General features: G+C 52.2%; 2 protein-coding genes across 3 annotated transcripts; both read right to left on the bottom strand.

Moving 5' to 3' along the window:
- Positions 1-1,858: 1,858 nt before the first annotated feature.
- Positions 1,859-4,340, bottom strand: LOC127556693 (platelet glycoprotein VI-like). Its single transcript, XM_051990024.1, has 5 exons — positions 4,067-4,340; positions 3,911-3,943; positions 3,443-3,727; positions 2,176-2,472; positions 1,859-2,070 (listed from the first exon to the last, which is right to left on the bottom strand). The coding sequence occupies exons 1-5, from the start codon at positions 4,098-4,100 to the stop codon at positions 1,997-1,999; spliced, it is 723 nt and encodes a 240-aa protein (XP_051845984.1). The 5' UTR covers positions 4,101-4,340; the 3' UTR covers positions 1,859-1,996.
- A 1,643-nt stretch (positions 4,341-5,983) lies between these two features.
- On the bottom strand, positions 5,984-8,781 carry LOC127556694 (platelet glycoprotein VI-like). Of its 2 annotated transcripts, none has more exons than XM_051990025.1 (5): positions 7,492-8,781; positions 7,274-7,309; positions 6,893-7,171; positions 6,300-6,581; positions 5,984-6,159 (listed from the first exon to the last, which is right to left on the bottom strand). In XM_051990025.1, the coding sequence occupies exons 1-5, from the start codon at positions 7,523-7,525 to the stop codon at positions 6,083-6,085; spliced, it is 708 nt and encodes a 235-aa protein (XP_051845985.1). In that variant the 5' UTR covers positions 7,526-8,781; the 3' UTR covers positions 5,984-6,082. The 2 variants fall into 2 exon arrangements, with proteins under 2 accessions (XP_051845985.1, XP_051845987.1); XM_051990027.1 differs by having other exon boundaries at positions 8,409-8,779.
- Positions 8,782-15,572: the final 6,791 nt, after the last annotated feature.

Here is a 15,572-nt window from a genome sequence, read left to right as displayed (position 1 = left end):
ATGGGTGACTTAAAAAACAAAATGTAGTTTTTCTGTTTATCTCTCAATTAGGTTTATTTTATATTTTTCTGAGATCATCCCCGTTAATCTTTGTTTATTTAAGGCTCCTTATTTTTTTTTTCCATGTAGGAGATGACATTTTATTTGATTTTATTTTTATTGGTGTTTATTCCTCTATCTTCTTTTCTTATGTTGTTCTCTCTCCTTTTTTATTTTTAATAATTATAACTTTTTATTGACAGAGCCCATGCCAGGGTAATTTTTTTTTTTACATTATCCCTTACACTCACTTCTGTTCCGATTTTTCCCCTCCCTCCCTCCACCCCCTCCCCCAGATGGCAAGCAGTCCTATATATGTTAGATATGTTGCAGTATATCCTAGATACAATATATGTTTGCAGAACCGAACAGTTCTCTTGTTGCACAGGGAGAATTGGATTCAGAAGGTAAAAATAACCCGGGAAGAAGAACAAAAATGCCAGCAGTTTATATTCATTTCCCAGTGTTCTTTCTTTGGGTGTAGCTGCTTCTGTCCGTCATTTATCAATTGGAACTCAGTTAGGTCTCTTTATCGAAGAAATCCACTTCCATCAGAATACATCCTCATACAGGATCGTTGTTGAGGTATATAATGATCTCCTGGTTCTGCTCATCTCACTCAGCATCAGTTCACATAAGTCTCTCCAAGCCTCTCTGTATTCATCCTGCTGGTCATTTCTTACAGAACAATAATATTCCATAACATTCTTATACCACAATTTATTCTCCAACTGATGGGCATCCATTCAATTTCCAGTTTCTAGCCACTACAAACAGGGCTGCCACAAACATTTCTGCACATGTGGATCCCTTTCCCTTCTTTAGTATCTTTTTGGGGTATAAGCTCAGTAGAAACGCTGCTGGATCAAATGGGGGTGCACAATTTGATAACTTTTGGGGCATAATTCCAGATTGCTCTCCAGAATGGCTGGATGTATTCACAACTCCACCAACAATGCATCTGTGTCCCAGTTTTCCCACATCCCCCCCAACATCCATCATTATTTTTTCCTGTCATCTTAGCCCATCTGACAGATGTGTAGGGGTATCTCAGAGTTGTCTTAATATGCATTTCTCTGATCAATAGTGATTTTCTTTCATATGAGTGGAAATAGTTTCAATTTCATCATTGGAAAATTGTCTGTTCCTATTGGACGTGTTTCTTTACCCAGCATTGTGTGCATGTATATTCTTTCCTCCTTAAATCAGTTTATGTGAGAGTCAAGTTGAAGGGTAGGCTACGTCCTCCCTATTCCCCCTCCAATGTGCAAACTTTGCACACAGCCCAGTATAGAAGAGAATTTCCCTCACGCTTCCTCTCCCTTCCCCCTTCTCCCAGTGCATTGCTTTTCCCTTCCTTTCCGTTCTTTTCTGAGCTCATCCCACCACGATACCCAGTACACGGCTCAAGCCCGTGCTGGCCGGAGCCTCCCGCGGGTTCCTCTCTGGCCCCGTGACCACAATCTCCAGAGCCGCCCCAGGCACTGTCCAGGGCTCCTTTTTGGGCCTGGCGTTTCCTGCCCTATGTGCCGGGCATGTCGCTCCGGACCAGAGGCTGTGGTCCCTTCTGTCCCCTCCCCAGGCTTCCCTGGCCCGGAAAAACGACTCGCTGTGGCCTTTGCTGCTCAGAAACTGGCCTGGCAGACTTTCTAGGCTGTGGAGACGGAGGACAACGAGGAGCTGGGCCGGGCCTTCTCTCTGTCTCCTTCTGGACTGTCCGGTCTGGGTGCTGAAGCTCTCCTCTCCGTCCTCCCCAGTCCCCGAGGGCCCTTTTGTCCATCAGGCCCCCCTTCCCCCCGACACAAGGAGCCACAGCACATGCGATCAGCGGTTTATTGGGGGTTGCCCGGGAGGTTGGGCTTGGGAATCGGGGAGCGGGGAACTCCGTCCGTCTGTGTCCAGGGAAACAGCTCTGGCTCTCCCGGGCCTCAGCACTGCCCATCTGGCTGGGCCGGGCCTAAGCTGCCCGTGTGGCCAAGGCCAGGACCACGTGGAGAAGAACCGCGTTCCGGCACCCAGGAGGGAGTTCCCCTGTGGGAACAGAGCGGAGGGGATGTGGAGCCCGAGGGCGCGACCCCTCTGCCGCCCAGAATCCCCCGGGGCGGGAGGCAAGTCCCCGTTCCCGGGGCCGCTTACCGCCGCCGCTCAGCACCAGGCTGTCGCTGGCAGCCGACCAGCTATGGGGCTCGCTGCTCACGTAGCCGTAGCACCTGTACTGCCCATTCATCTGCTCCGTCTTGTTGTGGAGGGCGACGACGGCCTCGTTCCTGCCCGCGTTCTCGGCCTCGAGGGTCCGGAAGCCGCTCTCCGGCGAGCCGTGGTACAGGACGAAAGTGTCCAGGCCCACGCTGGAGTTACAGTGGAAGGTGACGCTCCCCCCCGCGGGCACCGAGAGCCCGGGAGTCGCCCACAGGAAGGGTTTCTCATAGAGGCCTGTAAGGAGAGACCTTGGAGATCAAGGGGCGCGGTCTCCTCCCGGCTGAGGGCAGCCCGAGGGGCTCCCCTCCGAAAGGCCTGGGACCCCCGGGAACGTCCCTGCGAATGCACCCAAGGGGGGCCCGGGGCAAACGGTCAGTCTGCAATAGGGGTCACGGCAGGGTGCTGGGACGGCTCGTCGGGACTCAGCGTAAAGAGGCGGCGAAAGGGGAACAAGGCAGAATTATCGGGCAGAGGCCGGGGTGTTCAACACTTACCGGCGTCCCCTGACTTTTGCTGGCAACTAGAGGACGGATTGTTGCACCAGAAGCTCCAGAAGCTCCCCTTAAAGGGGCTGGGCTTGGTGATCGATGGTGGTCAACAAGGAAATGGGAAAGGTGGGGGGGCCCCTCCCTCCCTCCAGGCTGCAGAGTGCCCAGACTCCCTGCCAGGCCAGCAACTCCCGGTGGGGGAGAGGCCGGTGCCCAGGAGGGCTGAGCTGGAGTCCGAAGGCAGCCTCAGGCTCCAGCCCGGCCCCAGACAGACTAGCGGCTGAGAGCCCGCCCAAGCCCCCGAGTCCAAGACAATGCCCCCCCTCGCCCCCGGCTGTCAGCCCTTAGCCCAGGGCCCCGAGAACAGCTGTTTCCCTCCTCCCTGGGCCCCCTGGCCTCGGGCCTGGCACACGGGAAGCGCTTAAGGAAAGCTTGGGGACCCCCGACCGACCAGAAGGATGCGGAGAGAAAAAGGGGGCGTGACCCCAGCTGAGCTCACGGAACCGGGACTGGTAGGGGCAGAGAGGCGGCGTCTCCCGCACCCCCGCCCTCCCCAGGTGCGGTCCGGCCTCCCTGAGGGGCCCTGGCGTGTGGGGGTCGGGGAGGAGGGAGGGGTGGGGGGGACCCGGCTCCTCGGCCTCCCTCGTGCCCCCTCCCGCATCTCCCCCCGCTATTTCCCCCCAGTCCGCCCCTCCCTCGCCGTCCCCCCCACTCACCGGCCACCGGCACGTCCCGCGGCAGGCTGACCTTGGACCAGAAGGAGTGGAAGTCGTACTGGCAGCGGTAGCGGCCGCCCAGCCTGGCCGTGGCCTGGGGGTGGCGCAGGTGGGGGGTCATGCTCTCCCAGCACGAGTTCTCCAGGCTCAGGGCCTCCTGCAGGGCATCCTTGTAGAAGCGGTAGCTGAACGAGTCGTACGCCCCCCGGCAGCGCAGCAGCAGCGTCGCCCCCAGCGGCACCGGGTAGCTGGGCTCCACCTCCAAGCGGGGCGCCGGCAGCTCGTCTGCGGGGGAGGCAGCCCGGAGGTCCAGGGGGACCCCGGCGCCCCGCGAGCGCCCCCGCCCCCCGCAGCCCAGAGCCCGCCCCCGGGGCCGCCGGCGGGAGAGGGAGGGGGGAGATGGGATGGGGGGAGAGGAGGGAGGGAAAGTGGAACGGGGGAGGGGAAGGGGGGAGCGCAAAGACTCACAGAACTCTTGCAGAGCCCGGACCACATAGAAGCCTGTAGAAAGTTCCCCCCAATGACAGCTGCTCGTCTGCGTCCCCCAGTCTTCCTGCCTCCTTCCCTCGGTCCTCAGCCCTTGTCCCCCCCCTCGCCCCCTAGACCCCGGTGGGGCTCAGTCACCGAGGCAGAGCAGGAAGGGCCTGTGGAAGCCCATGGTGCTGAGCGGGTCCCAGGCCCGCGGGGAGCCTGGGGAACTGGAGGAGGATCCCGAGCCGCTCCGCTGTCGGCCCCGCTCTGCCCGGGCCCCGCCCGAGGGCAAGTGCTCTCAAAGGGGCGGAGACTCGCGGAGGGCGGGGCCGCGGCTCCTTTCTGTCCGGCCACGTGCGGAGCGGGGAGTGAGCACCGACATCCTCGGGATCCGCGGCGAGTGCTCGCACTCAGGCACCCCCCCAGTCCAGAGGCACCGCCTGGGCTGGGGGAGCCACGCCCCCGGCCGGCTCTGACCAAGGCCCGGCCGGACCCAGTGTCCACGTGCCCCCGCCCTGTCTCCGGGGCGCCCCCGATGGGCACCGCTGCTCCGGCCTGACCGCGGTCCGCGCTCTCAGTCCGTGCCCATCCTCGTGCAATCAGGGCAGGTCTCATCCCCCACAAGGGGGCACGATTGCAAGCGGCACCGGAGCCCCCGCAAGAGGCTTCCCCAGCGGAACGCCGGCTTTTCTCCGAAGTGCCCAGTGGAAGGTCCCCGGCCCAGCCCCCTCCTGTGCTCCCCTTTCCCGGGGGTCGGTCCGACCCGCTTTGTTAAATACCAGTATGGCGACTGGTCCGTACGGGGGCCACGTGGGCAAACAACCGCAGCAGCTCCCGGCGGAGGGGCAAGGACCCGGGAAGGGGGCGGCCGCCCCCCAGCCGGGCAGCGGATCAACTGCCGCGTGCGAGTGATGGGACGTTCGGGTCCTATCGGGAACGCCGAGCAGGCAGCTCCCAGAAAAGCCCGGGCTTACAGGAAGGGCCGGCCCGGGAGAGCCTCCTTCCCGGGAACAGCAAGCCCGGGCCCGAGCCACGGCCCCGGGAGGCAGGACCATTCCTCAGAGGCGGGAGCGAAAATCGCAGCGCCGGGGAAGGAAGGAGGCTCCGTGGGGACGGACACGTGGCTTTCGTCTTTTTTCCTTTCTCGTTTGTTTTGTGGCTTTTTTTCTCCCGTGGAAATGTGCTCAAAATGCACTTAGGTACAACCTGCGGCAGCTTGCTCATGGTCTTGGGGAGGGGCAGGGAAGGGAAGGGAAGGAGGGCACATGGGGACTCAGAATCGTGCAGAAACGAACCCGAACTTGCCCCTTTCCGTGCCCTGGCTACACGGAGGGGGAAACCAAGCCCGCGGGCACCCGCAGTGACCCGATGTCGGGCCCAGCCTGCTTGGAGGTATTGCCCTAGGACGCTGCTGGCTCACCGTGTGCCCACCCACGGAGGCCGCCTGCACCCCGAAGGCTAGGAAAGGGTCCGAGGGCCGGGAGGTCAGTGCCCAGCTTCGAGCCACCCGGAGGACAGCCCCGGGGGAAGGGCCCGGCAGGGGAAGCAGAGGCCGCCAGGCGGGTGGGGGCTCCCGGACACACAGACCACTCACTGGGCACCTTTGGGGGCAGTTCCTAACTGAAGACGCTGTCACCCTGGGTGTGGCTGGGGGAGATCCCCCGGGGCTCTGGGAACTTCCCTCCAGAGCATTGTGGGAAACTCTGGGCAGGCCGTTGGCGCAGCTTGACCTTCTCTCCTTTCTCCATGTATGATGGATGAGCCCTGACCCGGGCCTCGTGCTCGGCAGTGACTGTGGCCGACGTAGTCGTGCCCGCGCAATCTACACGTGGTCACACACACGCGCCGAGACGCACGTGCACACGTAGTAGTCACAGTTACGCGCGCACACACTCGCCCTCCACGCCAAACCCAACTCACACAGGCAGAGTCCACGGCGCACTGGTGTCGTGCCCACACAACCCTCATGTACACAGTCACGCAGAACACTATTCCCTGTACGCCGGAGGGCCAGGGGGTGCCCACCGAGCCCCCCCCCCCCCCGCACGCCCCAGGACAGAGAGACCGACGTGACATTGACCTCGCGTTTATTGCCTGTGCTTGCACCGGGGCTCTGGCCTGGGGCAGCGATCGGCCGCCTTCCCCGCGCCCCGTCCGTCCGGTCCGTGCTTAGCGCAGCAACGTGCCCAGGGCCGGCAGCAGCACCAGGACCGTGATCCTCGCAGTGAGCCTCGGAGAGCGGGAGACTGAGGGATAGGTTTCCCATTAGGCCTTGGAGCTATCCCATATCCCCCTCACCTCTGAGCTGGGACCCTTCCTCGCCTCCCCCTGGAAGTCTCCTCTCCCACCCCTGACCTCCCGGGAGGAGAGGAGGGGCCGGGCCCACCTGTGAGCACCAGGGGGTCGCTGGGCATCGACCACCTGAGGGGCTCCTCGCTGGCAAAGCCGATGCAGGAGTAGATGCCCTCGTGTTTGGCGCCGGCCTTGGGGAAGGAGACCTGGATCTCCGCGTCGGGGGCGAGCCGGTACATGAGCGGGATGAGCCCCTCGTCCTGATACACGACCAGCCGGTCCAGCTTTTGGTCCGACCAGCACTTAAAGGACAGAGCCTTGCCCGGGGCCACCCGGGGGCCGGGACTGGCCACGAGGTGGGGTTTGGGGATCACGCCTGCGGGAGAAGAGGGCTCCGAGTCGGCGGGACGCCGGGACTGAGTGGGGACGATCCCGGTGTCCTGAGAGGAAGTGAAAAGGGGGAGAAGAGAAGCAAAGGGGGCTAGGGAGAGAAAAAGCAGGGCCCGCGAAGGAAGAAGCACTTACAAGTCCCAGCGGGTGCCGGGAGCCGTCCCCGGAGCTTTTTGCAAGCATCCATTTTACTGGTGGGGAAAGCGAGGCAGAGGCGGCCCCTGACGCCCTCCCGAAGGCGTGCACGGCCTCCAGCCCCGGGGGCCGGCCCGGGCCCCGTCCCCCTCGCCCGCGTACCGGCCACAGCCAGCTTCACGCTCTCGCTGAGCGGCGAGATGCCGGAGGCGGACTGATAGAAGCAGCTGTAGTGGCCGGCCATGGTGTCGTTCATGTGGGGGAAGAAGAAGAGGGCCTCGTTCCAGATGGAGTGCTCGCTCTCCATGAAGTCCTTGTCCTCCCTCTTCTGCAGGACGAACACACGGGCCTCCTTGGGCCCCCGGCACCGGATGAACACGGGCTTGTCCACCATGACCACAGAGCCGGTCTCGAAAATGATCTGGGGCCTGGGAAAGGTTTCTGGAAGGGAAGCAAACCCTGCAGGTCCAGGTGGCCCCGGCAGCTGGGGGCCCCGCCCTCCCTCCCCCATGCGGGCCTGGGTAGGGGAGACTCGCTACTCACCATTCTGTGCCCTGGTCTCCTGGCTCAGGTACAGCCCTGTTAAAGAGGTCCGGTGAGAGGCCGCCCCCCAGACCCGCTCCCTCAGCCCTGGGGAAGGGAGAGGCCGAGGAGCAAGTCTGGGGAGGGTCCGGGGTCCCAGCCCTTCTGCCACATGGGGAGCCCCCAGCGGCCGGAGAGCCCACGGCGACTTTGGGGGAGCTGGGGCCGCGCTGACTTACCCAGGCAGAGCAGGACAGGCGGCCAGCGGCCCATGGTCTGCAGCCAGGAAGCTGCAGGGCACACGGGAACCCCAGCAGGTCTCACATGCGGAGCAGGAGCCGCTCTGCCGTTGGCCCTGCCTCCCCCATGTGACCCTGGGGGGGGGGGGCTGAGCCAGGGAGATGGCCTATGAACTGTGTCTCATTCCCGGGGCCCTCCAGGGCCTTCGGCTCTTCTCCTGGGCCCTGAGGGGGGTGGCTCGCTGGCCTTTGGGGTCCCATTCCACCCAGTTTTAGGCCAAAGGAGTTTGCTCCTGGAGGCGATGGGGGCAGGGGTGGCCGGGATCAATTTCCTTTATGGGGGAGTGGTGGGCAGCCAGAAGCTGGGGCGGCTGACCCTCCCCCCACCGTTCCCAATGCCCAAAGCACCTACTGCGTGCCAGGCAGGCTGCTGAACCCTGGGAGGTGGCCCCTGAGCACCCCCTTGGGGGAATTCTCACTGGGACCCCGAGGCCCTTCTGGCTTCATCTCCTTGGAAATTGTGGGAGCCACCCGCCTTGGGGGGGACCGAGCTCTCCCGGCCCCCCCCCCGGCACGAGGGGGCACGGGGTGCCCGTCCGACTTGGGCCTTGACCTGGGCAGAGCCCGGGGCCGGGCAGGGCGGAGCCTGCAAGCTGAGGGGACCAGCAAGGACTCTTCTTCCCTGCGCCGGGCAGAGCGCGGCCCAGAGTCCCGCGGCTCCATCCACGTGCGTGCTGGGAGACCAGGGCCCGGCTTGCGGGGCAGAGGAGGGGGACAGACCGACGGGAGCCGCCGCGGACTCACAGATGGGCGTTCGGGACTGCTTGGGACCAGCCCCAGAGGGAGAGGGAGAGGGAAAACCATGCGCAGGGAACCCAGACGGGCTCCGGAGGGTCCGAAGGGGAGAGCTCACCTACCCTGGTGGGGAGGGCAGTGCTGTCCAGTATGGACCTTGGGCTGCTTCACGGCCAGAGGGCGGGGGCTCAGACGCGCCCCAACATCAGGTCCGGGGGGGCGGGGCTCAGGCACGCCCCAACATCACGCGGGGGGAGGGGCCATGAGACCGACCTCCCCCTCCGCACACAGTGCCCTCCCTGTCCCTTAGAGTCCTGCTTCCTTCCAGGGACCCCCCTCCCATCCATCTCCGCTTCGTTAGCGTTCCTGAGCAGGTGGTCACTCTCCGGGGCCCCGGAGCTTTGTCCCATTTGTTGAGTCTGTCCGCCAGAGAGCAGCCCCCTGGGAGCCCCCAGTGCTGCGCCCACAGCCGGCACCTTGAGTGGCTCTCAGCCCAGCGCCTGCCCCTCCCCACCCCCCACCCCCCTCCTCTCCCGGCCCTGCGCCCACCCCACGGGACCGAGGGGCCAGGAGTGGAGCCGGGAAGGCGCGCTCGGCAAGTGCTGGGCTCCGTTGGAAGGGAAGAGAAGACGGCCATTCCGTGTCGCGGGGCTGGGGCTGGGGGTCAGATCCGGGGCTCCTGGGGAGTCCTGCACCTCGGCATCCCCCCGGCTCACTCCGGGAGAGGACTCCTGCCCTGCCGGCTGGAAAACCTGGCTTCGGATCTGCCCAGCTCTGGTCCTGGGAAAGCCGAGTAAGCTCTGGGCGCTTTGTGGGAATTAACATGATTGAAATGACCTCATCTGGGCAGATTTGTGCAGAACGTTTCTTCGGCGCCCCAGGCCCTTCATTTCCTGTTTGGTAAAATCAAGTCCAGTTTTACAACAGGGGAAATGAAGGCACCAGATGGGGGGGGGGGGAGGGCCTGTAGGTGGGCACAGAGCCCAAGAAAGTGAATTTCCAGGGAGGGGCTAGTGCCCTTGCATGCTGCCCCTGCCGGACCCCAAGCTCACTTGTGTACCTGGAATATAGTAGGTGCTTACTAAAGGCTTGTTGGCTGGGCCTTTAGTCTCCTGGAGCTACTCAGGTAGAAGGAGAGAGGAAGAGATGGGAAGCAGCTTTGGCCCCTCCCTCTGCTTTCCCAGTTCTGCCCTTGCCCCGAGCGCCCAGAAGCTCTCCCCTCAGGGGCTATGGGAGCTCGGCAGAATGGGGGATGCTCGCTCTTCTGCCCTTGGTGGTCCCTACTTCCTCTCCTCCAGGACTTGGGGGCATCTGTTCTGTGCACTCGGGCCGGCCACGCCGGTGATCCCCGCCCCCACACCCCGTTCTGCCCATGCCGATGATCCCCGCCCCCACACCCCCTTCTGCCCACGCCGGTGATCCCCGCCCCGGCACCGCGTTCTGCCCACGCCGGTGATCCCCGCCCCGGCACCGCGTTCTGCCCATGCCGATGATCCCCGCCCCCACACCCCCTTCTGCCCACGCCAGTGGTCCCGCCCCCGCCCCCCGTTCTGCCCACGCCGGTGAACCCCGCCCCCACACCCCGTTTTGCCCACGCCGGTGAACCCCGCCCCCACACCCCCTTCTGCCCACGCCAGTGGTCCCGCCCCCGCCCCCCGTTCTGCTCACGCCGGTGATCCCCGCCCGGCACCCGACGGCCAGTGCCGAGGCATTCCCAGAAACGCCCCCAGGGCTCTCACGGGCAGACACGGGGCTGAGAACAAGACCCTTGCACGGGGCGGGCGCCTCTGCCTCGGGGCCCGGGAGGCGCCACCCGGATGGGCAGAAGGCGCTGCAGCATCGGGGAATGGTTCGGGAAAGGGGCGGAAAGCCGGCGGGCGCGCGAAGGCCCCAGGTGGGGGCCCCAAGCTCTCAGAGCCCGCGCTCCGCTGGCAGGAGGAGACGAGCGGGAGGAGGCGGCCGAGGCTGCGTGGGAGGCTCTCTGAGAAAGCGGGCCTTGTGTGCAGGGGGAGGGGAGGGGCTGAGGGTCCGGTGTCCGGCTTCTGCTCTCCCTCCTCCCGGGCAAGTTCCCCCCTCCCCGGGCTTGTGTATCCATTGAAGGCTGGCCAGGGCCCGGCCAGGCCTGGCGCTGAGAGGTCCCGCCCTTTTCTCGACTTTCCTTTCTCTTCTCCGCAATTCTTTGGTTACCCTGGAGCCCCGAGAAGTCTCGCTGGACGTTCATCCTCTGGGCGCCGGGGTGATGCGGGGCTGAGGGCTGGACTCGTGCCGCTCCTTGAGCGCCGGGGGCCCGAGAAGGGCAGCGAGGGAGGGGCAGCGAGGAGGGGCCCGGGAGGGGCAGCGAGGCAGGGGCCCGAGGAGTCTGTTCTAGGGCTAGAGGACAGACGTAAGGAAATGTGGGGCGTGAAAACCAGCTTCTTAGAGGGCCCCGCAGTAGCTGAGCCCAGGCTTCTGCTCGGGAAGGACGACAGGAGCCGGGGGGACACTAGGGAGCCCCAAGTTGCCTCCGGGAGCGGGACAGCTTGCTCTCGGAGGTGAAGAGCTGGCCCTGGGCTTGGTCAAAGCTTAGGGAAGCTGAGGGCAGGGCCCCAAAGCGTCCTAGTGATGGGGCTCAGCTGGACATCGGAGAGGCCTCTGCTGCTCAGTCCCGGGCCGTGCTGGGCACACAGGGGGCGGCAGGCACTCCGACCTGGGAACGCGGGGGGAAGCCTCTATTTCGCTCTATATTATATATATACACACATAGGTAATTATGTATTAACATATATAAAATTTATATATTATAGAGGGGAGTCTCTTTCGCTCTATGTTATATATACACACATGGGTAATTATGTATTAACATATATATAAATTTTATATATTATAGAGGGAAGCCTCTTTTGCTCTACATTATATATATATATATATATACTTATAATATGTATTACAGATTATATATAGAGGGGAGCCTCTTTTGCTCTATATTATATATATATACTTATAATATGTATTACAGATTATATATAGAGGGAAGCCTCTTTCGCTCTATATTATATATATATACTTATAATATGTATTACAGATTATATATAGAGGGAAGCCTCTTTTGCTCTATATTATATATATATACTTATAATATGTATTACAGATTATATATAGAGGGAAGCCTCTTTTGCTCTATATTATATATATATACTTATAATATGTATTACAGATTATATATAGAGGGAAGCCTCTTTTGCTCTATATTATATATATATATACTTATAATATGTATTACAGATTATATATAGAGGGGAGCCTCTTTTGCTCTACATTACATATATATACTTATAATATGTATTACAGATTATATATAGAGGGAAGCCTCTTTTGCTCTATATTATATATATATACTTATAATATGTATTACAGATTATATATAGAGGGAAGCCTCTTTTGCTCTATATTATATATATATACTTATAATATGTATTATAGATTATATATAGAGGGGAGCCTCTTTTGCTCTACATTATATATATATACTTATAATATGTATTACAGATTATATATAGAGGGAAGCCTCTTTTGCTCTATATTATATATATATAATTATAATATGTATTACAGATTATATATAGAGGGAAGCCTCTTTCGCTCTATATTATATATATATACTTATAATATGTATTACAGATTATATATAGAGGGAAGCCTCTTTTGCTCTATATTATATATATATACTTATAATATGTATTATAGATTATATATAGAGGGGAGCCTCTTTTGCTCTACATTATATATATATACTTATAATATGTATTATAGATTATATATAGAGGGGAGCCTCTTTTGCTCTATATTATATATATATACTTATAATATGTATTACAGATTATATATAGAGGGAAGCCTCTTTTGCTCTATATTATATATATATATACTTATAATATGTATTACAGATTATATATAGAGGGAAGCCTCTTATATATACTTATAATATGTATTACAGATTATATATAGAGGGAAGCCTCTTTTGCTCTATATTATATATATATATACTTATAATATGTATTACAGATTATATATAGAGGGAAGCCTCTTATATATACTTATAATATGTATTACAGATTATATATAGAGGGAAGCCTCTTTTGCTCTATATTATATATATATACTTATAATATGTATTATAGATTATATATAGAGGGGAGCCTCTTTTGCTCTACATTATATATATATACTTATAATATGTATTATAGATTATATATAGAGGGGAGCCTCTTTTGCTCTATATTATATATATATACTTATAATATGTATTACAGATTATATATAGAGGGAAGCCTCTTTTGCTCTATATTATATATATATATACTTATAATATGTATTACAGATTATATATAGAGGGGAGCCTCTTTTGCTCTATATTATATATATATACTTATAATATGTATTACAGATTATATATAGAGGGAAGCCTCTTTTGCTCTATATTATATATATATATACTTATAATATGTATTACAGATTATATATAGAGGGAAGCCTCTTTTGCTCTATATTATATATATATACTTATAATATGTATTACAGATTATATATAGAGGGAAGCCTCTTTCGCTCTATATTATATATATATACTTATAATATGTATTACAGATTATATATAGAGGGAAGCCTCTTTCGCTCTATATTATATATATATACTTATAATATGTATTACAGATTATATATAGAGGGAAGCCTCTTTTGCTCTATATTATATATATATATATACTTATAATATGTATTACAGATTATATATAGAGGGGAGCCTCTTTTGCTCTATATTATATATATATACTTATAATATGTATTATAGATTATATATAGAGGGGAGCCTCTTTTGCTCTATATTATATATATATACTTATAATATGTATTACAGATTATATATAGAGGGAAGCCTCTTTTGCTCTATATTATATATATATATACTTATAATATGTATTACAGATTATATATAGAGGGAAGCCTCTTTTGCTCTATATTATATATATATACTTATAATATGTATTACAGATTATATATAGAGGGAAGCCTCTTTCGCTCTATATTATATATATATACTTATAATATGTATTACAGATTATATATAGAGGGAAGCCTCTTTCGCTCTATATTATATATATATACTTAAATATGTATTACAGATTATATAGAGGGAAGCCTCTTTTGCTCTAATTATATATATATATTACTTATAATATGTATTACAGATTATATATAGAGGGAGCCTCTTTTGCTCTATATTATATATATATACTTTAATAATATGTATTACAGATTATATATAGAGGGAGCCTCTTTTGCTCTACATTATATATATATACTTATAATATGTATTACAGATTATATATAGAGGGGAGCCTCTTTTGCTCTACATTATATATATATACTTATAATATGTATTATAGATTATAATAGAGGGAAGCCTCTTTTGCTCTATATTATATATATATAATACTTATAATATGTATTACAGATTATATATAGAGGGAGCCTCTTTTGCTCTATATTATATATATATACTTATAATATGTATTACAGATTATATATAGAGGGAGCCTCTTTTGCTCTACATTATATATATATACTTATAATATGTATTACAGATTATATATAGAGGGAGCCTCTTTTGCTCTACATTATATATATATACTTATAATATGTATTATAGATTATATATAGAGGGAAGCCTCTTTTGCTCTATATTATATATATATATATACTTATAATATGTATTACAGATTATATATAGAGGGGAGCCACTTTTGCTCTACATTACATATATATACTTATAATATGTATTACAGATTATATATAGAGGGAAGCCTCTTTTGCTCTATATTATATATATATATACTTATAATATGTATTACAGATTATATATAGAGGGGAGCCTCTTTTGCTCTATATTATATATATATACTTATAATATGTATTATAGATTATATATAGAGGGGAGCCTCTTTTGCTCTATATTATATATATATACTTATAATATGTATTACAGATTATATATAGAGGGAAGCCTCTTTTGCTCTATATTATATATATATATACTTATAATATGTATTACAGATTATATATAGAGGGAGCCTCTTTTGCTCTACATTACATATATATACTTGTAATATGTATTACAGATTATATATAGAGGGAAGCCTCTTTTGCTCTATATTATATATATATATACTTATAATATGTATTACAGATTATATAGAGAGGGAGCCTCTTTTGCTCTATATTATATATATATACTTATAATATGTATTATAGATTATATATAGAGGGGAGCCTCTTTTGCTCTACATTATATATATATACTTATAATATGTATTACAGATTATATATAGAGGGGAGCCTCTTTTGCTCTACATTATATATATATACTTGTAATATGTATTACAGATTATATATAGAGGGGAGCCTCTTTTGCTCTATATTATATATATATATACTTATAATATGTATTACAGATTATATATAGAGGGAAGCCTCTTTTGCTCTATATTATATATATATACTTATAATATGTATTACAGATTATATATAGAGGGAAGCCTCTTTTGCTCTATATTATATATATATATACTTATAATATGTATTACAGATTATATATAGAGGGGAGCCTCTTTTGCTCTATATTATATATATATACTTATAATATGTAATACAGATTATATATAGAGGGGAGCCTCTTTTGCTCTACATTATATATATATACTTGTAATATGTATTACAGATTATATATAGAGGGGAGCCTCTTTTGCTCTACATTATATATATATACTTATAATATGTATTACAGATTATATATAGAGGGGAGCCTCTTTTGCTCTATATTATATATATATACTTATAATATGTATTACAGATTATATATAGAGGGGAGCCTCTTTGGCTCTACATTATATATATATACTTGTAATACGTATTACAGATTATATATAGAGGGGAGCCTCTTTTGCTCTATATTATATATATATACTTTTAATATGTATTACAGATTATATATAGAGGGGAGCCTCTTTTGCTCTATATTATATATATATACTTATAATATGTATTACAGATTATATATAGAGGGGAGCCTCTTTTGCTCTACATATATATATATATACTTATAATATGTATTACAGATTATATATAGAGGGGAGCCTCTTTTGCTCTATATTATATATATATACTTATAATATGTATTACAGATTATATATAGAGGGGAGCCTCTTTTGCTCTATATTATATATATATACTTATAATATGTATTACAGATTATA

Source organism: Antechinus flavipes, chromosome 3 (assembly GCF_016432865.1).
Source record: "Antechinus flavipes isolate AdamAnt ecotype Samford, QLD, Australia chromosome 3, AdamAnt_v2, whole genome shotgun sequence".
Taxonomy (NCBI): Eukaryota; Metazoa; Chordata; class Mammalia; order Dasyuromorphia; family Dasyuridae; genus Antechinus; species Antechinus flavipes.
This window is presented reverse-complemented; position numbering and strand designations above follow the sequence as displayed.

What these genes read in the sequence shown, in the direction of transcription:
- LOC127556693 (XM_051990024.1), bottom strand. Translation starts at nt 4,100, where the DNA reads ATGGGCTTCCACAGGCCCTTCCTGCTCTGCCTCG. An exon ending in GCCCTTCCTGCTCTGCCTCG is followed by an intron (nt 3,944 to 4,066) that starts GTGACTGAGCCC and finishes AACTTTCTACAG; the next exon opens with GCTTCTATGTGGTCCGGGCT. An exon ending in CCGGGCTCTGCAAGAGTTCT is followed by an intron (nt 3,728 to 3,910) that starts GTGAGTCTTTGC and finishes CCTCCCCCGCAG; the next exon opens with ACGAGCTGCCGGCGCCCCGC.
- LOC127556694 (XM_051990025.1), bottom strand. Translation starts at nt 7,525, where the DNA reads ATGGGCCGCTGGCCGCCTGTCCTGCTCTGCCTGG. An exon ending in GCCTGTCCTGCTCTGCCTGG is followed by an intron (nt 7,310 to 7,491) that starts GTAAGTCAGCGC and finishes CCTCTTTAACAG; the next exon opens with GGCTGTACCTGAGCCAGGAG. An exon ending in CGACCCCCTGGTGCTCACAG is followed by an intron (nt 6,160 to 6,299) that starts GTGGGCCCGGCC and finishes CCTATCCCTCAG; the next exon opens with TCTCCCGCTCTCCGAGGCTC.